General features: G+C 41.8%; 1 protein-coding gene across 1 annotated transcript in view; it reads left to right on the forward strand.

The window, feature by feature from the left end:
- The window catches only part of C9 (complement C9), a 54940-nt gene that overhangs the window by 9827 nt on the left and 21414 nt on the right, over positions 1 to 23699 (forward strand). The window contains exons 2-6 of the mRNA XM_008692615.2: positions 3027 to 3132; positions 3511 to 3655; positions 3911 to 4058; positions 11178 to 11316; positions 22546 to 22812. Coding sequence (XP_008690837.1) covers positions 3027 to 3132; positions 3511 to 3655; positions 3911 to 4058; positions 11178 to 11316; positions 22546 to 22812 — 805 coding nt within the window. The remainder of the gene's footprint in view (positions 1 to 3026; positions 3133 to 3510; positions 3656 to 3910; positions 4059 to 11177; positions 11317 to 22545; positions 22813 to 23699) is intronic.

A 23699-nucleotide genomic window follows, 5' to 3' on the forward strand; every position in this document is an offset into this window, starting at 1 on the left:
AAATTACCATGAATCAGTGGCTTAAAACAATACAAATTTATTATCTTACAGTTCTACAGGTCAGAAGTCTGAGGGGGGGTCTCACTGGACCAAAATCAAAGTGCCGTTAGGGCTGCATTCCTTTCCAGCGGCTCTAGGGGAGAATCCATTTTCTTGGTTCTTGAAGCTTCTGCAGGCTGCCTGCCTTCCTTGGTTCATGGCTTCCTTCCACCTCCACAGCGAACAATAGCCAGGGGGGTCCCTTCTTGTGCTTTGAATTTCTCCTGCCTCTTCTTCTGTCTTCACATCTCCCTGAACCATTCTACTTTTAGGAGCTCACATGTTTGGAATGAGTCCATCCAGATTATACAGAATAATCTTTCTTAATCACATCTGCAAAACCCTTTCTGCCATGGAAGCTAAAATATTCACAGAGTCTAGGGATTAGGACGTGGACATCTTGGAGCGTCATTATTCTGCCTGCCACACCATGTTAGAAAATTCGGATTTTATCCTAAGAGGGATAGGAAGCTTACAGAAACGTTTTCAGGAGGGGAGTGGTACGATCAAACCTGCATTTTTAAAAGATCCTGTGTATGATTTATGGAAACTGGATTAGCAAGAAATTATTGTCATCCAGGAGAGATGTAATGTTAGTATAGAGCAGAGAAGCGTCTGGCAGAGATGAAGAACGGATGGATTTGAGAGTCATTTATGAGACTAAACAACAGATTTTAATGGTTGATTAGCTACAGGCGATGAGTGTGAGGGACGCAGGATAAGACGGGCAGCACCCAAGCCTCCGGCCAGGACAACTGCATAAAAGAAAGTGCTGGTCACCCAGATAGTAAGTACAGGGGGAGGCACAGCTTTGAAAGGAGAGGAAAAATAATGAATTTGTTTTGGGAATATGCTGAGTTCAATGGACCATAATGAAGTCCAAGTGCAGACGTCCAGTTGGAAGTTATATCCAAGAGCTTAAAATTCAGGAGAGATGTCTGGACTGCAGACTTGTTTCTGAGTGTCATTAGCATATGCATGGAAACCAAAACCCTGGGAAAGTATTGAGAGAAAAAAGAAAAAGCTTTAAGGAGAGGGCCTTGAGGAAAAACAGAAGGAGGAGGAGTCTACATGGACAAGTAAGAAAACAGAAAGAAGGGAAAAAAGAAAGGGTAGGGGTTTAGTGTCATTCAGTCCAAGCGAAGAGAGTGTTTTAAACAGCAAGAATGGCCAAGTGCATTGACCTTTGCGAGGAAATGAGTAAGAGAAGCACTGAAAGGACCAAGTGAGCCACGTGGCAGTCATCATTGACTTTGGCCAGAGCAGTGTCCCTGGGGCAGGAGGGCTGAGCAGTGATTGGGAGTAAGGGGTAAGAGACAGGGTGCAAACTACCCTTCCAAGGAAGTTGGCTAGAAAAAAAAGAAAAAGAAAGTTGGCTAGAAGGATGAGAGAATTTAAGAGGTACCTAAAGGGGCATGGCAGGTTGAAGGAGGAGATGCAGCTCTTTTTTTTTTTTTTTTTTTTGATGAAAGAAAAACATAAATATGTTGATAATAATTCCTTTAAGAAGTGACATTGTGAAGGGCAGAGGGAAATGGGAGCAGCTGAAAGGAAATGTAGAGTTCACAGAGAGGGTTTTATTTGCTCATTCATTTGCTTGTTTCCGTTTAGTATCAAAGATTTGAACACAATGTACAACACATGGAAAGAAACTGGTAGGAAGGAGGAGTTTTAATGGAGAACATATTCGATTGGTCAAGGTCTCAGAGAAGAACTGGGATCTAGAGCCTTTCTGGAGGCCTTGGCCTTACCGGGCCAGCCCTCTGGAGTAAAAGGCTGCACTCTAGAAGGACAGGTGCTAGCTTAGGGAAGTCGGGCCAGAGCATTTATAGGATTCTTATTCAGTGGCTTTTGCTTTTGGTTTGGTTTTGTTTTGTTTTTCTTTCATTGAAGGAGATAATCATCCACGGAGGTGTTGCAACCAGAAGAGATCCAAAATGGTGAACTGAGAAAGAAAGAAAATTCAAAGCCAGAAAAGCACAGCTGGGTCTGGGGGTGGAAGGGAAGGCTATAAGGGCCAGCGTAGAGGTGTTAAAATGCAGAACGGTGAGGGGTCAGTGCTGAAGCAGAGTGCAGAGTGATGAGACTTACAGTTAGGACATGCACAGTGCGGGGTGGGACAGCTGGGCTCCCAGGAGCTTCCTACAGGAGCGGCTGGGCCCGCTGGCTTACATTTGCAAGAAAACCAGGCAACTGGAGGCTTTTTCAGACTCTGGGGGATGCAAAGGGAAACAAGGTCTCTAGCCTCCCTGAGCTCATAAGGTAGTGGGAAATCTAAGACGAATCAGTGTGAAACAGGCAGCAGGATGATTTGCCCGTTTTCCTCATCACCATCACTAACTGTGGTTAGGTTGGAAGTTAAGTCACAGAGCAGTACAAGAATTCAACAAGAAGACCAGTTGAAAACACAAAGCAGCATACGATCAAATGTCAAATGAGAGCTCTAGTTAAAGGATAAGTCCTTGGATTTGCGGGGTGCCAGGGTGGCTCAGTCGATTACGCGTCTGCTCAGGTCATGATCCCCGGGTCTCTGCTCAGCGGGGAGCCTGCTTCTCCCTCTCTCCCCTGCTCGTGCTCTATATCTCGCTCTCAAATAAATAAATAAAATCTTAAAAAAAAAGTATAAGTCTTTTGATTTGGAAGGCAGAAAAGGGAAGAAGAAAGAAAGGGGGGGTAAACAGAAGGGGGAACGAACCACGAGAGACTATTGACTCTGGGAAACAAACTGAGGGCTTCAGAGGGGAGAGATGGGATAGGCTGGTGATGGGTAGTAAGGAGGGCACATATTGCATGGTGCACTGGGTGTTATACGCAAGTAATGAATCATGGAACACTACATCAAAAACTAGGGATGTACTGTATGGTGACTAACATAAAAAATTATATAAAAAAAAAGAAAAGTAGTAAGTAAATCAGACTGGCTCGGCAAGACTCCTTGGACACAGACACACATCATGCCATGAAGTTGACATGTCCTGTTTTCTTAGTTATGCCCCACAGATAACACAAGACAATGAAAGGCCATTACCCATAGACTGCAGAATGAGCTCCTGGAGCGAATGGTCGGAATGTGACCCTTGCCTCAAACAAATGGTAAGTGTTCATTGTCATTCCCCATCCATGACCCCAAATGGAAACTGTGTTGCCAGCATCTCCAGGAAAAGAACTAGGAGGCAGGGAGCCCCCCGCTGAGTTCCAACCTGAGAAGGAAAGATAAATATCTATGTAGATGAGGCTCACTTTGCCTGGAAATCTCAGCGTGGCACACAGTAGTAAATGCCTGCCTTGAGGAACCGGATTCTGCAGTGAGACGGCCAACCCTAGGAGGCGAGGTGTTACTTTAACATTAGTGACTGCTTAAAACCATCAACTCAACTGGGTCTAGAGGACTACCGTGCTGTGGATGCAGTTTTAGATCATTATCCCTTTTTGGCCATAGAAATTCTAATATTTCCAGCTGGTTTTGTGCAGTTCCGCTCAAGGAGCATTGAGATCTTCGGACAATATAACGGGCAGAAGTGCGTAGACGCTCTGGGAGACAGACGACAGTGCGAGCCCACTGAGGCCTGTGCAGACGTGGAGGAGGACTGTGGCAATGATTTTAAATGCGGTACAGGTAATCCTTGCGTCCCCCTGGCTCACCGTGGGCTTCTGTGCGCACTCAGGACCGAAAAGAAGGAAGCCCGCTCTTACACACTGGAGTTTGCAAGTGCGAAAGGGGCCGGTCAAACGGCTGTCTGTGAATGCTGTGCAAAGAACTCAACTGTGTGCCCGTTCCCTCCCCCCATCGTTAAAGTCCATTTGCCCACTTCAGGAAGAGAGAGGAAATCTGGCGTTAATCACACCGCGTCTTTCCTGATTTTGATCGCAGGCAGATGCATCAAGAGGCGGCTTCTGTGTAATGGTGACAATGACTGCGGGGACTTCTCAGACGAGGATGATTGTGAAAGTGACCCCCGTCCCCCCTGCCGTGAGAGGGCTGTGGAAGAATCCGAGCTGGCGCGGACAGCAGGCTACGGGTCTGTATTTGGCTTAAATGTTTCTAGATGCAGATGGGCGAAAGGGACCTCCATCTTTCCCACCGCGCTGGGGTGGTGGAGGGCCTGTGTGGGGGGCAGAGGAGCCCCCCCCCACCCCGGGTCTGCATTCTGCTTGCAACACACTTGAGCTTAAGAGAAGGTAAGTACGAAATCAGTCTCTCAAGATCCTTTGGACAAACTGCCTGGCCTCAGGAGGGGTCGGTAGAATCAGGATGATAGGTGATTTTCTCGAATCCGGCAGGACAGGACGCACCTAGGTTATGAACCTCGGGAAGGCCACAGCAATGTCGAAGTGACGTGGTAACACTTGACACTGAATTGCCAGGGGTAGGTCTGGCAATTCAAGTATTTGAATTGTCGGCAAGGCTGTCTTCCGTGGGGACTTGCCTCAGACCTACACCTGGTCAGACGTTCTCAGGAGGGAACAGTGTTGTAGAGTCGACCCAAGAGGAAAGGGCAGAAGAAGCAGTTCTCATGACAGATGGGGATGGTGTTGAGACTCTGGTTCTTATTACAAAGGCAAGTTTCACCCATTCTCTGTACAAAACATAGGGGCTCTGGCCAGCTAAGCTTGGATGAGAAGTCTTGACAGTTTAGAACTCAAGAGTTTTACAGAATAAAGACCGTCGTCACCTAGAGATCTGTGCTCTAGGAGTTAGGAAAATGACATAGGCCCGAGGTGGTGTTCTGTTCTGTTCCATATAGTCAGAGACCGTTCCAGGGATGTCCATGGCATAGTTTCCATTTGTTATTCTGAGCTGTTTTCAGTAAAGATATTTTCAGTAGATTTGTTGGCAACTGTACTCAACAGAGACACAGCTTTTCCCGCATCCACTGGTCTATTGACAGAGATGGCATGTGCGATGTGTCTTATCAACCTCATAATCTCAGTGCCTGGTTGGTCATAGGTGCTCCGTAAACACAGGGGGGTGGGGGCAGGTAGACAAATCGGTGAATCAATCAACCAGTTGATGAATTAATGAAAATAAGTGCTTCTAAAATACTGTCATTTGCCATCAGGGAAGATTGAAACTGGGTCCCTAGAAATAACTTCAGGATCAGGACTCAAGTCCTGGGAATGGGGATAAGGAGAGGAAAGAAGATGGGGGTGATGGTAAAAGCAAGACTAATACAGGGACTAAGGTACTGGTTCTCAGCCAGGGGTGATTTTCTCCCCAGAGGACATTTATCAATGTCTGGAAATGATTCCAGTGGTCACAACCATAGGGGATGGGATGGAGGACCCAGGGGGTGAGAGAGCCCTGCTGAAATCCAGTGGGTAGAGGCCCTGGATGGTGCCAAGCATGGTGCAGGGCACAGAACAGCCAGACCCACAGCGTCAGTGGTGCTCAGGCTGAGAAACCCTACACCAGGGTAGGGGGCAGTTCCTAAGGTAAGGCCTCAGGAGCGGGTTTGGCTATAAACGGAGATGTCTTCTCTCTCTAAGCCACATGGAGCTTGCACTTGCTGACTCTCAGTAAGGAGAAAAATCCAGGGTACCAGGAGTCAGGCACCAGATAAAACATTTCACACACCCTTTATTCAAGTTATAAAATCTTGTCCTAGCAGCATCCAGGTATTGCTCACGAACTAAGCGTCTTTGGCCCTTAGCCTAAAGGTAGGAGTCTTGAATCCAGTGTACACTCTTTGTCTCCAAACATACGGGGTTCTTTTAATAATTGTCAGTAAATAGTAAGGGGGCTGTCGGAAACCCTATAAGCAGATCACTGCACGCTCCAGTGAGTTCTGACTCTTCCTGCTGCTTTCCTCAGGGAGAGACTGTGAGTCCGTGGAGAAAGTCCATTATGACTTTATTTTTGCTTTATTTGGGATCCCAGAAACAGTTTTCTCCTTAATCTAAACAGATGGGCTTGAAGCAAAGCATTGCACATATTAATATATTTTTGCTCAATGCAAATTTACACCTTGTAAAAGGATATAGAAATTTTAGCCCACTCGGCTGAAAAACAATCATCCATCATCTACTGCTTTTCTTGGTTCGGAGAAAAGAAAAATTTGTTATATAGCATTTGCTAGAAAGTTTCATAATGAGGCATCCCAGAGAGCTGGCTAACTACATCATGCTTTGCCACACGGTAAGGGCTGGTGACAGGGAATGACGCAGGGCTGAGTCTTCACGACAAAGCAAGTGGGTGGGGCCCCAGCTATGAGGAAGGTTGGCAGAAGAGGTGAAAAATGAGGTAGGTCCTCATAGAATAAATCCACCAGTGTTTTTTTATTAAATTCCCATTACCATGAATGATTATTTACAACTAATTTAGTCTTCATAAAGCCTATTATTCTCCAACAGCTTTCATTTGCATAACACTTTGAACTTTCTTTTCTACATTTTTTTCTCTGTTAATTTTTCATAATAGTCCTGAGGTTGTCAGGGGAGGTATTATATTCACTTCACAGGAAAAAAAAAAAAAATGAGTGAAGCAAGTAAGACCAGTTTAGTCTCCTTAGATTCTAGCAGAACTCTTTAGCTTTTAGTGGAACTAAACCCAAGTTTCCCTGACTTTTATAAAACTGTATTTTTTCACCGTGCCCCCCATGCTCATCCCCACCCACATCATTTCCCCGCATCACTGCAAAGCCTGTAAGTCAACACCCTAACGTCAAAGCAAAACTACTTAGAAAATGAAACTCCTTAAGTTGCTATTGATTACCTGAATTTTTAAATTAAGAGTATAGAAGAGTGGAAATCAGTTAGTAATACTTAAGAAGAGTTCTCAAAATGACATGCTTTATTATGTTGGTGATATTCTTCAATCCCATGAACATTGCATATTTATTTACACATACATCACCATTATTCTTCTAAGAGGCCCTTGGGATATATTGAATAGAGGTAATAGGAGTAAACATCCTAGTCGTAGGAACAGGCTTATAACCTGCTTCTTTGCAATCTAACCTGGAAAATCTCAACAAGTCTTATCAGCGGTCACGTACAATCAGACTCTTTTACCCATGAAAGTCACAAGTACCCACAGTCATTAATTTATACCTGTTTTCTCATCTGAAGGACTCCGCCTTAAATTCTTAATGCCAGCAGAATTCCCTTGTATCACAAATGTTTCTGCCTCTTGCCTTGTAGGCATTTGAGATTCTCCAGAAGTGTTTAGGGAAATCCCCAACCCATCTTGCACTCATTGAAAAAATACAAATCCAAACCAGCTGTAAATGAGGTATGGTACGCGATGAATTACTTTTTCCTGTGATCTAAGCATAGCACCGCGTCTGCGGAGGGGGGTTCTTTTCTGTTCACCTGGTAAATTGGAGCTGCCTGTGGTTCTAGATGCCGACATGGACACAGGCATCTCGAGGCGCTGCCAAAATACGCATGCTGTTTTTATTTCCCCGGCGATGACATTCCATCCATGAGAAGTTTTCCTAATTCTTGGCCGGAAAAAAAATTGGCTCATTCTAGACTAGACTGGCTGTCTCTGTAGTAGTGGAACCCAGTCAAAAGTTTTGAAACATTTCTTCCTCATCGTGCCTTAGACTGTGGAGCAGCCTCATTGTGACTCTCCAGATGGATGCAGCCAACTAGTCAATTTGCTGTTCTGCAGAACAAAACCTTCGAAGTGGGGTATGCATACTGTGGGGGTGCAAAAAGACTTTCTAAGGGGGAGACAGGTACGTTTTCAACTGTTAGTGGCTTAACTAACCTATCGAAGCAACAGTCAATCTTTGATTCCATACATACATATTTTTCATAAACTTGAGAAACCTAACAACTCAGTGACATCCAAGGGGAGAAGCCTATTCTCCCCTCTCCTCCTCCCCTTTTACCATCACCTAACTTTCACCTTTCAAAAGAAGAGTGCCCCCCTCACCCGTCTCAGTTTTACTCTGTTGTGGAAGAACCAAGAAACATTTCCAAACCCTGGTGCTCAGTTGGACTCCAGTGCCTTGTAAGTCAACTGATCTCCAATTCTTTTTGAAAGAAATTGTAATCAATTATCAGATAATGGGCTATAAAAACAATTTTTAATGAAAGACTAGTCTGTGATCTTTTTCTGGCACAAAACTCAGAAGATCAAAGAATCAAGGGACATTGCCATGACAAAATTCCTTCTCTTCTTTTCCACTGATGGACGTGAGTGAAGTTTCTCAACAATTACGTCTATAAAAATAGAAGGTAGGAATACAATTGATCCTGAATCTTGTCTTTTTCTAGCAATAAGTAACATTCATCCATGAAGGCAGGAACCAATCAATTAATTTAAAAAGATGCCCCATTCATTTCATTGAGACACCTTTAAAAAAAAAAAAGTTTACTTATGTGTGTGTCAGCTATCTTAAAAATTTTAATATACTTATATATACCGCTACTAATATAACCATATAATAGGAGTTTTTAATTACTTAGACCTGGTAGTCAAAGGATACTTAATAATTTTAAAATTTCAATTAATACCTTCTTGGTACAAAAAAATATTTTAAAAAGTGACCCATTAAAACTTCCATGCTAAAATAACATTACATTAGGTTCAACTGTGGCGAAAATGGAACAGAAATATGGATTCAAGAATCAAAAGGGGATAGGGACATATGGGAAATCTCTGTATCTTTCACTCATTTTGCAGTGAACCTAAAACTGTTCTAAAAATGAAAGTGTCTTTAAAAAAATAAAGAATCAAAAGGACTACTATAAAATGTCTAGTTGCTAAAGAAATAAAATCATTGCAGTGATTCGATACCATCACTATGGCATTGACAGTTCATTGGATTTATTTTTAAAAGAGGCAAAATAACTGTACTTTAAGATATAAATACTTAGAGCATGCTGAGAAATTATATCTTTTGCAACTACTTAAACTTAAGATGAAAAATCTTACATGTCACACTAACATTGTGCAGGTAGGCAAAATTTATCATAATTTTTTATAGAGTAGACAAGCAGAAAATCTGAAGACTACTACCTGAAATCGTGGCATACACAGTTCCACCTCCAGGATTTTGCTCACACCATTCCTCCTGCCCTTCCATCACCATTCTGCAGAGCCCAAATCAGATCTACTTCTTCTAACCTCTATTTATGACCCTGCCAAGGAGGTTTCTTCCTTTTTGGGAACCCGTGCTACTCATTTGGCACATGCGCATTCGACCTTGGACTCTTTTTTGAAATTGGCGGTTGTGTGTCGAACTCCCTAATTTGCATATAATTTTCATGAGATCAAAGACTGTGTATTAACTCTCTTAATATTACTCACTATTTACTATAAACAGCACACTCTGCGTAGCTATCACAGTCACTGAAGAGTTAATCATCATTATAAACAAAGATTAACGTCATTGTTCCCTGAAAGTGAAGAGGTACAGGGTCTCTGTTAATGCAGATTTATGAAGGACAAGTTCACTATAGAACAAAGAAAATGTACTGGAAGGCTTGTTTAAGAAACAAACGCAGATCCTTTGTTTCCAGTGTTCCATGTCTTTGTATCAAAACCTTAGTCATACCAAAGGGGAAAAAAAAGTATGACTCATTTGCTGTAGATGCAGGGATGGGTGAAGAAGTGAAGCTGGAATGTTAACCTACCATGAGGCATTAGCTGCTTGAAAAAGGAAACCAGATAATAATGTCTTTTTTCTTTCTTATTCAGCTAAGTCTAGTTTTTGGCCCTATGTTGAACTTCAGGGCCATAGCTTTTTTCATGAACGGTTCTGATAGAGCAAAAAGTCAGAAGTGATTAATTTTAACTATACAGTTAGTTCTGAGAAAGATATTCCTGAATTGGTTCCTTAACCTACCTCCCTTCAAAGTTGAGCTATAGTGTCATTTTCTTTGTAGATTCAAAGTTTTATTAAGAATGTGCCATTTGGAGGCACCTGGGTGGCTCAGTCAGTTAAGTGTCTGCTTTCAGCTCAGGTCATGATCTCAGGGCCCTGGGATCAAGCCCTGTATCAGGCTCCCTGCTCAGTAAGGAGTCTGCTTGTCCCTCTGCCCCTTCCCCCCTGCTCAAGCTCTCTCTCTCTCTCTCTCTCTCAGATAAATAAATAAAATCTCAAAAAAAAAAAAAAAGAATGTGCCATTTATGTGAAGATGTTGTTTTTAACAGCCCACTGGCAGTAAGATACTCTTTCAATTATCGTTCTTCCATTAGCAGTGGGTTTGAGAGTAAACCATCTACACCCTTTGACAAATTACTCTTGAAACCACCATCCAGATTTATAATCCAGTTCATTGGAGTTTGGGATGTGGTCTAGGGCCATGGAAGAATTTCTTCTTTTGTGTCCAACTCGGTTATAGATGTGCAGATCAAACCTCTATTTTGGCCTCCCTGGTCTGGAGCCATATATTCCAGACTAGCAGCAAGGACCGTTCCTCTGATTCACAGAAGTGTACTTCACAAAGAACTAACTGCTCCTTATTCATACATCGCTTTTAGGTCTACAAATCAGACTTCACTTTTTTTAAGCTAAATAAGATTTCTGTTTCTGAATTAAAGCTTGCCAAATAAAAATATTTTGCTGAGAGGAAAGAGTAGAACTTTTGAGAATGCTTTGTCGGGATGCTGACATTTTTGTATTTCCCCTTGGAAAGTATAATAGAAATAATATAAGCCTGGAGAGAATGGGGTTCTTGACAAGCAATGAGACAGCTGGAGGAAAAGGCTTGAGTTTAAAGAGAATGGGGAGAGAAAGAGCCCCAATGTTGATTCATAGATTAAAAATTACATGCATATGTTATGCTGCCCCCCTGAGATGCTCTGTTCTCACATAATTTAAATCGGTGGTATTACAGAGTTGGCTCTGAGCTCACTAAAGGAGGTTAGCGAAGAGTTACAGCAGTGGAGTTAAGACTCTAGGAGCCAGATGGTCCCTTGCTCCCTAGGTATTGCATTTCTTTCATTGTGCTCTCAACAGTGCCCTAGTTGCCTGGAAGTTTATGAGGCCTTCCTAAGGTATGCTTGCTGCCAGAGACAGAAAGCAGAAGCGAGCAGACTCTTGCTTCTGTTCCTGATTATATCACGCATGTATGGGGTGATGGGGACATGAGCCAAAGCTCTCTCTTTTCCCAGCTACAGAAGACTGCCTCACATTAGCTCCAGGGATCTCTGTATCTGATGTTACTCTGTTCATTTTCAGCATCAACATCTTAGGGATGGATCCCCTAAGCACACCTTTTGACAACGAGTACTACAATGGACTCTGTGACCGCGTTCGGGATGGAAACACCTTGGTCTACTACCGCAGACCCTGGAACGTGGCTTCTCTGGCCTATGAAGTAAGTCTGCTCAGAAGCAAACACATTGCTCAGCTTTTAGCTGAAAAGCCACTTCAATAAATGTAATAGTAAATAATGTGAAAAGTTCAGTGGAATAAGAATCTGATGGGAATATAAGATTGACTGAAGAAAGAAGAGTTGTAGCTTTGAGCTCTTTGGAAAACATATGGTGGTCTACAATCAACCCTCAGTAATGTGCCCTTGGTGATAGTTTTGGCAAATACCTAGACTCCATAAAAAGAACCATCTAAGATTCTGATAAAACTAAAAATTAAATTAATGATGACTTAAGTACACTGCTCATGCTATTTATGCTCATTTTTGGCTAGCCTACCAATCAAAACCCATCTTGACATTTGTTTTTTCCTCAGCATTCCCCTTGACAAAGCCTGCTTGACTAATGGGAGTGGCTGTTTTCATTCACCTCAAAACCCTCTAGCTCTTGTGAAACGATTTCTTAAAATGATTTTTGCTCTACCCTTTGCCACCCTAAACTTAATCACCTTCCTGAAAGTCACCTAGATTTTCTAGAACCATCCACAAACTGGACCATTCCATTTAAAAGATTAATATTTATCACCATTAGAGAGATTTTCTTTGGTCTAAGCAAGATTAAATAAAGAATAATAATTAGCTTATTCTGAACCAGGTGCTATAGTAATCTGTTTTTTTCAGTGGTCCCATTGGCGACCCAGAAAGTTCACTTTATTCAGTTTTCACAAAGTCCTTTATCGCCGTTGTCACTCTCAATGGTTTCCAAAACACATATACTTTTAAATAAATGTAGTTAGTATTTATTTTATTTTTAACAATGTTGTAAAACAGTCCTTACCCATTGCAGCCTGAAGCAATCCTGCTTTCCCGTGAATCAAGGATTTTAAAGTCTGGACTATTTGACTGCCATTTCTTTCACATGTGACCACATTACCTCTCTCTCTCTCTCTCTCTCTCTTCATAGAATCATTTTCCCACAAATTTCAGGGAACATGTTGGATTATTGATTTCTCCCCCTCATGCTTCAAAGAAGGTTTACCTTCTTTAAGCACATTTTTTTGAAGGGAAAATGATCGTCTTTCTAAAGGGTATTATGAATGTTCCACTTTCTTAAAAAAGAATACTCCAGAGATAAGGTGCCTTTGTCATTGCTGATGGAAGAGGGGTTGTTGGTGTCTTAACTTTATTTGGTTTTTAGTTCTCAGGTCTGCATCATACAGTTTTCCTGTCTTCGTCACTGTGACCAGCCTCTTAGCTTCTCTCTAGGGGTAGGGATGGCTGTGAGTGCCACGAGATGGTCGGGGCTGGGATCTTGCCCATGACTGATCTTGAAGCTGCATTCGGAGAGTAAATACACTGTTTTCTCTTATTTACAAACCTGGAAATAGACGGGTTTCTGTACTCAGTATTTTGGATTTTCCAAGGTGATGTGTTGCTTACCCCGTATATTACTTATACCCCCGGGGGAGTTGGGAGCAACATCTCATAACCAAGCACATTAATATTTCTGCAGCAAAACTAACTGATGTTTACACAAAGTGGGAGAAAGAAGACTGTAGTAACTTTTTTTTTTTTTAAGATTTTATTTATTTATTTGACAGAGATAGAGATAGCCAGCGAGAGAGGGAACACAAGCAGGGGGAGTGGGAGAGGAAGAAGCAGGCTCATAGCGGAGGAGCCTGATGGGGACTCGATCCCATAACGCCGGGATCACGCCCTGAGCCGAAGGCAGACGCTTAACCACTGTGCCACCCAGGCGCCCCTGTAGTAACTTTTTATCAGTTCAGATCAGGATAATGCCTCCAAATGAGTTTTGGCATCAAGTTGATAAAAAAGCAGAGAGGGATTGTGGGCCTGGATGTTGAGTCGATGTTAACCGAGGAGGAGTGCTGATGGAGTTGGCTGGGGGCTTGCTGAAGTCCCCAGACCACCTCCTTGGTACCACAACTGCTGATACTCGCCTCACTCTCCTCTGTGACGGTCTTGGGAAATAGCCAAATTTGTTTCCACCATACGTAAAAGAACATGAGCTTATTCAGTGGAAATCTCTATTTTGATTTCTTAGAAAGAATTTTTCCTACACCTTCTAATAGCCAATGGAATAGCTTACCTTCTTTTTTGTGTATTTTATTAGAGTAACTGAAGGCAAAGAATGCATTTTATACTTCCCTATAGCTTGTTATACCAATACCCAACTCAGTATATGTATACATGTGATACTCAACAAATTTTTATTGGATGAATTAATTTTTTAAATCCTGGCTTAGTTACTCATTGACAGTAATTTACTGTCTTTTATTTTTTTGAAAGAATTCTACCAAACTATCAGTGTATGAGGAATATTTCTTAATAATGACATCTGACTCTGACCTCAGGGCCTCTTCTCTCAAACGTGGCCCTGGTTCTCTGGCTCTCCAGAACACACTATGTAGGTTGGAATCCCATCTAAACAGCAGTAAGATATCGGGTAATCATGCCTCAGTTCCTTCATCTGTAAAATAGAAATACTGATGCCCATTTTGTAAAGATAAATCAGTCTAAAACACCTGGGAAGTCACCGGCACATAGCAAACACTCAGTAAATATTTGCTATCATTCTTTTCTTAAAGAATATAATTAGTAAAAGACTTTGCTATGATTCAATGTGTAATTAACAGTCACATTACAGGTCGGGGTTTACTGGCTATTTAATAAATCAGAAGAAGGAATAACTAAGAACCACCGAAGCCTGCAATTATGGGGAAGAAAACAAGGATGGTGTCATGTACAAATCAGTTCCATTTCCCTTGTTTTTCTTTGGTCCTCTCCACTTTTGTTCTTGAAAGTAACAATTTTTAAACAGATTTCAGGATTTCATTATCATCTTCTTTAACCCTGGGTCACCATGAATATGTAAGATTTAAGAGATCAACAAAGAATTGTAAAATGCTCCTGGATTCTAGTCATCGTTTCCACCCCGCATCCTACCCAAATCCTGGGTAACTTTTATATCTTGTGGACTACAAGTAACTTTTTGTTGCCCCTTAACTTCCTGCATCTGTTCTGGAACCACTCACATCTGGAACCACATCCTTAGCCTGTGTTCACCAGAACTGTACTGCCTCTGGCATTGGGAAATCCAACATTTAACCCTTTGCCTCACTGCAACTGGCCCATCTCTCAGCTCTCGCCCTCATTTATGACCACAAACCTACTCTTGGACCCCATCAAGACCCAGCTCTTCAGCACTGGCTTTCCTCCCAGTCTATCTTGCTCCTGGGGTCTTCAATTCCTTCCTCTAATCAATCCAGATCCATTTTGACCACTCTTGATAATATTATCAATGTCCTTGCCATCTATTCCTTCTATAATCCAGAAACACTCCAACTTTAGATGAACCCTATTATTTTTCTGCTCCTCTTGTAAACTTGTACTGCTTAGAGAAAATCATAACGATATAAGAACTGGTGGCATTATAGCCTCACCCAGGGCCTCCACACAGCCCAGCAGGTCCAAACACCTCCCCCCAGGCTGCACTCCTCCCCAATCCCGACAGAGGTGGTTAAAAATTTCCAGCAACCCCCTCAAGCTCCTTATCTGACCATTCTGATCTTGAGCTCAGTAGATGGCATGAGCTTCAACTTGGCAGAGACTACCCAAGCTTAGACAAGAATTTTCTAATGTTTTCTTCAAAGTTGTCCTTCGGTACAAACTTGCTTCTCACTCAGTCCACCCTTAACATCCTTCTGTTCTGTCTCAGTAGAATATGCTGGATTTTTCCATATGCTGGATTTCATGCCAAGTACCTTGCTAGTTATGCTCTTAAGCCTTATGTCAACCCCTCTCTCTCTCTCTCATCTTCTACCTTGCCTTAATATATGAATAAATACTTCAAGACTCTCATTTAAAAAAACACAAACACAAGAAGGAAACACCCATCTCCACATATTCTTCTTACCTACATTTGCTGGCTCAATTTTTGCATGTCCCGTTAAGTCCCTAACTATATTAGTTCACTAGGGCTGCCATAACGAAGTATCACAGATGGGATGGCTCAAACAACAGAAATTTATTTTCTCACAATTGGAGAGGCCAGAAGTCTGAGATCAAGATGTCTTCAGGGTTGGTTTCTTCTGAGGCCTCTCTCCTTGGCTTGTGATGCCATTTTTCCTATATCTCCACAGCCTCTTCCCTCTGGTCTGAGTTCTAACCTCCTCTTTTTATAAAGCCACCAGTCACATTAGGTTAGAGCCCATTTTAATGACCTCATTTCAATTTAATTAACTCTTTAATGATTGTGTCTCCAAACAAAGTCACATTCTGAGGTACTTGGGCTTCAGACTTACCACATGAATTTGGGGGGACACAGTACAACCACAACACCAAATCTCTATTACCTTCTTGCTCAGACTGCTTTTGCCCAAGTCCATACTGATGTTTCTTTGGAGCTCCCTTTACTTAGGACAGCCCGTAAATATAGGTCTCACCGGAGTTCCCACTTTGCCTTGTTTCACTGGTCTCTGCCTACATATTCTCCTTGGGTTGATTTCATTCCCTCCTGTGGCTTCAATTTTCACCTCTAACCTGATGGTTTACAAAGACTGTATTTCCAGCCCATGCTTCCCCCCGAACTGGATACCTGTATAGCTAGTTGCGTGCAGTCATCACACAGTTAACATACCCAAAGCTGACATCCACTCCTACACCCAGGTCCCTGATTCTTACTCCTGAATTCTTCACTTAAATGGATACAATGAAACAATGAAATAATATCTTCCTAATCACCAAATTCAAAATCTGGGAATCATCCCAAAGACTTCCTCTACAGACCCATCTCCCTCAAAGCCTACAACAGTCAATCAACCTCCAAGTTCCATTGTTTCATAATGTCTCCTGAATCTGTCTCCACTTCTCCATTCCCACTGCCATCGCCACAGCTTTAGACATCTATCATTTCTCAGCTGGGCTGCCATGAGAGTCTTCTTATCAGCTTAGAACCTCTAGTTTTGCTCAGTTTCGATTCATTCCACACACATCAGTATGAAGTGATAAATCTGGTCTTATCACCTTGCTGCTGAAATGGAGCGAGTGTTTCCCTACAGTCAGCAGGATAATAATCAATCTCTGTGGTAGGGAGAAAAAGGTCATTCTTAACCTGGCTTTTGATTACCACTCCTCCCTCAGCTTTCTCCTCTAAATTCTCTGTTTTGGTTCGATGCCCCATCTGCAAATTAATGCAATAGCCTCTGCCTTCCTTTCTGTTCCAGGATTTATTGTGCCGCATCACACACACCCTAAGTCAAGTTTTCTAGTTATTGACTGCGGCCTCCTGAGAAACTCCCATTGTGTTCTTTGCCAAAACAATGATTACTGAATTAATAAATAAACGCATGCAGTATTTTAACAATATTTACTTTTAAAAAGATATATTTATTTATTTAGAGGGGGAGAGCGAGTGGGGAGAGAGGTGGAGGGAGAGGGAGAGAGAGAATCCCAAGCAGACTCCGGCTGAGACCCCACGCACGGCTCAATCTCATGACTCTGAGATCATGACCTGAGCTGAAAGGGAGACGGCTGTTCAGCCCCTGTGCCATCCAGGCGCCCCAGCCATCTTTTCTTTAAAAGCTAATGCTTCTAACGAAGGTAAAAGCCCATCATGAAGTAAAGATTTCATTGGAATTGTCATTAATGAACATTCCAACTGTACTTTCTCCTGCAACTTGAGTCCATTTAGAAGTCTGGGCAGTGTATAGTTGAGGCTTATTATGCACCTGCTGGTTTGTTTGTTGCATATGGATGTTTCCAAGGAACAATAAGACTGGTCTTGAAGGGGCGCCTGGGTGGCACAGCGGTTAAGCTTCTGCCTTCGGCTCAGGGCGTGATCCTGGCGTTATGGGATCGAGCCCCACATCAGGCTCCTCCGCTGGGAGCCTGCTTCTTCCTCTCCCACTCCCCCTGCTTGTGTTCCCTCTCTCGCTGGCTGTCTCTATCTCTGTCGAATAAATAAATAAAATCTTTAAAAAAAAAAAAAAAAGACTGGTCTTGTAGAAACTGCTATTTTGTAAGGAACTATGGTCTATGATAAACTAATATGAGTTCAAATTTGGAGTAACAGGCAGGAATCAAATAATGAAGGTGCTCATATCCATATTTAGTAATTTACACATGATCCCGAGCATGAGGGGGAACCGCTGAGGACAGCAACATGGTCAAAGCTTCATTTTAAATCATTGTGTTTTGTGGACATGAATTTCAAAAGGACAAGACCAGAGAGATAACCACACAAGGAGGTTATTTTATGGTCCAAGAAGGAAATGATGGAAGACTAAACTGTATCTATAATAGTAGAGACTGAAATGAAGAAATGAAATCCAGCATTTTTTAAAAATCTAGCATATTTAAGAACAAAGAGTTCAATGAATTGAAGTGTAGCATATGGTCAATTGGCCAGCTCTGAATTAAGACTCCCTGGGTTTAAATTCTGATAAGTTCCTCCACTTACCATTATAAGACATTAGGCAACTTATTTACCTACCTGAATCTCAGTTTCTTATCATAAAGTGGGGTGGTAATAATACATACTTCATAAGATTTTGAAAGAATTGAATGTGTTAATAAGTGCAAAGTGCTTAAAACCATGTCTAGCCATAACAAAGGAAGCTCGCCATGGATGTCAAGTATGGAGACAGAAAGTCAAAGTACACCCCCACTGGATGATAGGCCATCAGAAAAGACCTGGGAAGTCAGGGAGTGGGGAATCTGCCAAAGAAGAGTCAAAGTCAATTCCGAGAAGGAGATAATGATTTGGATTTTGATAATTTTGAGTGCGAGGGTCTGTGGGACATCTAGATGGAGTGATCCTGCGAAGAGTACATTATGTGCAGGCAGAGAGAAGGATCTGAATTGCAGGCAGAAATTTAGGAATCATCAGCATACAGACGATCATTAAAATCTTGAGGGTGCTTGAGATCATCCAGGAAGTGCACAATGAGAGAGAAAAGAACGTAGAGAATGAAGTCCTGGAACACATTAACATTTAAGATACTAGCACAGAAAATGATCTCTTGAAAATAATGGAGAAGAACCATAATTGTTACCTATTACTAAATTTCAAATTACCCCAAAATTTAGTAGCTGAAGAGTTGGGAGTATGGGGTTGGCTTCGCTCAGTACCTTGGCTGAGGGTGGGTCATGAGATGGCAGTCAGTTTGTTCTTTCCATGTTCCTTCTCTCAACTAGTGAGAGATGCCTTTAATAATCATAATAAGTAATACATGTTCTTATTATCTACCTGTACAAAGTCTTAGGTGCGTCTTTAACAGTTTTCCCTTTTTACCTTCTATTTCCAGCTCTCCCACCTTCTCCTCTTCAATGTGAACTCTGAAATATTTATTGGTTGTATTCTATCTCTTCCACTCCCAGTTCCAGAAATAGTGTTTTTTTTTTTCTTTTCAAGAAGCATCAGTTGGATAAACCATTAAACAGGAGAGCTTGAATTGACCCTTATAATATGCAGGGCCTTCTGGAACACACAAGCCCCTTTGCCCCTCTCTCTAATTTCATCTTTTCCGTGTCTGTTTATTTTAATTTTCATAAAGAAACTTGCTTCTATCCTTGCATCATCCTGCTTTCTAGAATCTTGCCACTTGGCCTCGCTTCAAGGATTTTTTGCTCCTTCTTCATGATGATTCCCAGTATTAGTCCATCTCTGACTGCCTGTCATTGAGCTCAGACTTCTTTTTGGAGTGACCCCACATTCACTGTTTCAGACTCTACTCACTACTGTCATCCTAGCAGAGTCAGACAGGACCATTCAAAGGCCTCCTAACTGATACCCTGACCAATATTCTCTTACAACTGCCAGCAGTCCTCCACACTGCTAAGTTCATCTCTGCCAGTGCCTCTTTCTTCCTAGCTAGTCAGGATAAGTGCAGGTGCCTACAGATTACACCACCCCTATCCTGCAGCCCATTAGCACACAGTAAACCAGGAAGAGCATGGCCTTCCTGGAGAGTTAGGGAGTGCTTTTCTGGTGCCATTTTGCTCAGCTCTGGCCCTTTTCAGCACTGAAGACTGAGTAGAATTGTCTTCGGTGGCTCCTGTTAGAGTAGGCAGTTACGTTCTAACAGGATACCTGGAAGTCAGCAACAAGGAAGTCATGGTCCACTATCGCGAAGGTAAGAGGCCTATCCTGGCAGCACTCCACAAGAAGCCAGAGCAAACCAGACAGGCCCAAGAGGGCAGGTGCCATGACAGGAAACCCCTGACCAAATTAGGGAGAAAAAGTGCAAAGCCCTGCTTCCCGCCCCAATAAACATTCCACCCCCTAGTTAACAACTGTCAATAAAAGATAGAAACTCAATCCCCAGAGTGCACAGCTCTCTCTCAAGCTCACCTGCTCTCCTATCTTGAGAGTGTACTTCTCACTGTAATAAACTTTCCGCTTTGTGATGCTTATCTACTGTGTTGAGTGTCTGTCCTCGAATTCTTTCCCGAGTCATGACCAAGAACCTTCAGAGACTCATTCCGGATGGGCTGGATTCAGGCCCTAGAGCCCAGGGTCTCCCCAGTTCACACGGCAACAATTCCACTAGCCGTAGATCTCAAGGCAACAGAAATCCTATTCATTTTTCAAGGCCAAGTTCAAGGCAACCTCTTCCATGAGTCCTTTATTTTACTAGCCAGAATTGGTCGAGCCCTCTTGGGCAGGGTTGTAGAAGAATTAACAGCTTGGCCCTAGAGTCAGACTTTCTGGGTTTCAATGCTAGCTGTGTGAGCTTGGACAAATTTCCTAACCTGTTTTCTTATTGGTAAAATGGGGATAATTACAGAAATTATCTTAAAGGTGAGAAATTAAATGTTTTATTCTATCTAAACCACTTTTAACAGCCCCCGGCACAGAGTAAGCACTCAATAAACATTAGTTATTATTGTTAGCTGCATTAAAGTTAAGAAATTTTTGTTGGCATCTACTATATGCCAGGCACGTTCCTAAGTGGTGAGGCTATAGCGGTGTGTGGATAAGACAGACACGTTCCCTGACTTTTGGAGCTTACCATCAGAAAGTCTATTAAACAAGTAATCATAAAATAAAAGGTTTTTCATTTTTAAAATTTTTTTAAGATTTAAGATTAAGGTTAAGATTTACGTACTTGAGAGAGAGAGAGCCTGCAGGGGGTAGGGGCAGAGGGAAAGAGAGTCTTAAGCAGACTCCACACTGAGTGTGGAGCCCCATGTGCGGCTCGACCTCAGGACCCTGAGATCATGACCTAAGCTGAAACCAAGAGTTGGATGCTTAACCAACTGCGTCACCGAGGCACCTTGCGTTTTGTTTTATTTTCAGAGACATGAGAGCTTATAGAAAACAGACTTGTTAGTCTGTGGGATTAGGAAAACCCCTCCCCGCTAAAGAAGTGATGTTTAAGCTAAGACTTGAAATAGGAGTAGGAATTAACCAGGTCAAGCCATATAGAATGTATATGTGGGAGAATGTGTGTGTGTTTGGTTTATTGGGGGCGGGGAAGGCAGATGTCACAGAACATTCCAGAAAGTAAAAGCAGCATAAAAGAGCCCTGTGGTGGGAAAAAGCATAGGGTATGGAAATAAAAAATGTGTCTAAGGGGCTGGAATACAGTCAGGGAAAGCATAAGTCTCGGAATATGTCTAGTTTAGTTTAGACTTTATCCTAAAAGCAGTGGGAAGCCTGAAAGATTTTAAGCAGGGAAGTGATGTGGTTAGGTTACTCACCCCCTTTATATCACCCCTTTACTCACCCACTTATTCCAGCATGCTTAGCTTTAATGAAAATTATACACATTGTAGTCATTCCCACTAGATGGTAACTTCAGCCTCCCTGTCTGAGTCCATTCAGGCCGGTATAACAAAATACCAGACACAGGATAGCTCAGAAAAACAGAAATTTATTTCTCACAATTCTGGAGATGAGAACATCAGGAGTTCTGGAAGTCTGAGATCAGAGTGCTACTCTGCTTGAGTTAGGGCCCTCTTTTGGGCTACAGACTTCTTGCATCCTCATATGGTGGAAGGGGCTAGGGAGCTCTGGGGGGTACTTTTATGACAGTGCTAATCTCATTCATGAAGGCTCCTCCCAAAGCCCCCCCCCCGCCCCCGCCATTGCATTGGGCATTAGCATTTTAACATGTGGATTTTGTGGAGGGACATAAACATTCAGACCATAGCATTGCCTGCGCAGAACAGTCCCCCTCTGTATGCTAAGGAATCTGATCTGTGCTGCTGACTGAAGAGATGGGTGGCTCCTTCTCAGACCAGGGTTACAAGAGTATTACTGCAGGGGACCTCTGCAAAGAGTTTAACCACTGAGATCAACAAACCTCCCACTGATACCTGACAATAATCAAGTTGGCAAAGAATTCTTCAATTGAAAGTTTTCATTTTTAACTAGGTTGTTTAGTTCAGGTGTTTTTTTTTTTTTTAATGCAAAAATGAAAGTGGTAAAAAAAAAAAAACAGTCGAAAAGTCTGAACATTGCAAAAGATTATTCAAGGAAATATAAGCTTGCGCCCACTCCAGATTTCCGTTTCACAGTTCCCCTTCTCAAGGGCAAACACTGCTTTGTCGATTTTTCCAGTAATTCTCTGTGCACACAGAAACCTTTCTTCGCCTGCTTGCTTTCCTATTCTTTTTTTAAAATTTTTTTTAGTTTTTTATTATTCACGTACGTACGTATGTAGGTACGTACGTATTAACGGACAGGAGAGTATAAAGGTTGAGAGTGCTCAGCTCAAGTCCTAACCTTTCTGCCTAAATTAATTAACATGTGCAAAATATTCAAAGCAGTGCTGGCCCAGAAGCCTTCAGTCAGGGTTGGCTTTATCATTTCTCTCTTCCTTTCTTTTTTTACACAAATGGTAAGTATACTGTGCATCTGTTATGCAAATTGCTCTTTAATTATTAACATATTAACATTTGAAAGCTTGCTCTGTTCTAAGCCCTTCACATGCATTATCTCATTGCATTATCTCATAACAGCCTTTGGGCTAAGTACGGTGAACCTCGCTTTTTCATAGACCAGGAACCAGACAGAGAGATCACTGTGCCCTGTCCTCAGAGTCACAGAGTCTGTATCAGAGCCCAGCAATGTCACTTCAGTGTTTCACTCTTAAATCCCTTGCTCAAATACCTTTCAAAGAATTGCTTGATTTTTCTTTCATCTGTGTTTATTTGGGGTGGTCTTTTGCATGTTGTTTTTAACAGAGTTTCATCATTCTCTTTTAGACAAAAGCCGATAAAAATGTCAGAACTGAATATTATGAAGAACAGATGGAGGCATTCAAAAGAATTGTCCAACAGAAGACGTCAAATTTTAATGCAGATATAACTTTAAAATTCACACCTATCGAAGCAATTGAAAAGTCTAAAAGTATACCTAAAGAAAATTCTGACCAAAAAGACTCCAGTCTTACAAATGCGGAGAGTAAATTTCGATTTACATATTCCAAAAATGAAACTTACCAACTGTTCTTGACACATTCTTCTAAAAAGGTAAGACCAAACACAATATACAGGATATAATGGGATATTTTTCAAACTAACCAAACCCCCTCTTTTAAGTTTAAGTGTTTGGAGCAGATAGAGTTCCCTGGAGAGAGAGAGAGAAAAATAATACTCAACAAATCCCCAAATACGTAGCTAGGAGGTCAGGGAGAAGAATGCTAACTGGAGAAGAGCCTCATGGGATCTGTACTAGTATAAGGGGGTGAGATGTTCGGTGGTGATGAACAGAGAACAAGTGTATTAAGAATTCGGAGCATACTTTTGGTCTGAGACTGTGGTAATAGACTGTTCAATTTATACCGTCTTCAGAATGACAATGAAGAATCAGACCGAGGAATTTTGGTAATTCATTGCAATGCGTTGCACCGATGACTCTTTACTTACTGGAAAGCGTCTCTAAAATAACGATGCCATGAAATTGTACACATTGCATATGACATTGGTCTGCTTACTTTGTAATCATACCTTTAATTTAAGGCTTTGAAAATGTGTTTGTTTTTTTATATTTAATCCAGATTTAGAATTTTGTTTCATCACCTTTGAAATATACAAGACACTTTCTGTAATCAGTATGATGCTGGTAAAACGTTCATTCTTCCTTTTCTGATAACACAGTCACCTGTTTAGATATGCTCTCCCCTTTAAAAATAATAATAATTCACTCTTAGTACTTATGCCCAATCATACAATTGTTTTGTATGGCTCTGTACCTTGTCTCTGTATTAATATGCATACCTATCCATAGTATGCAGTTGGAAAATCCTTTAAATCTTACAACAAATATTTAATGGGGATTTCTTATGTGGCCAGGTGCTGTTCCAGGGGCTTAGAATACATTTGTGAGCCAAACTAAAAAAGATTCCTGTCCTCATGGA

Source organism: Ursus maritimus, unplaced genomic scaffold, assembly GCF_017311325.1.
Source record: "Ursus maritimus isolate PB19 unplaced genomic scaffold, ASM1731132v1 scaffold_15, whole genome shotgun sequence".
NCBI lineage: Eukaryota > Metazoa > Chordata > Mammalia > Carnivora > Ursidae > Ursus > Ursus maritimus.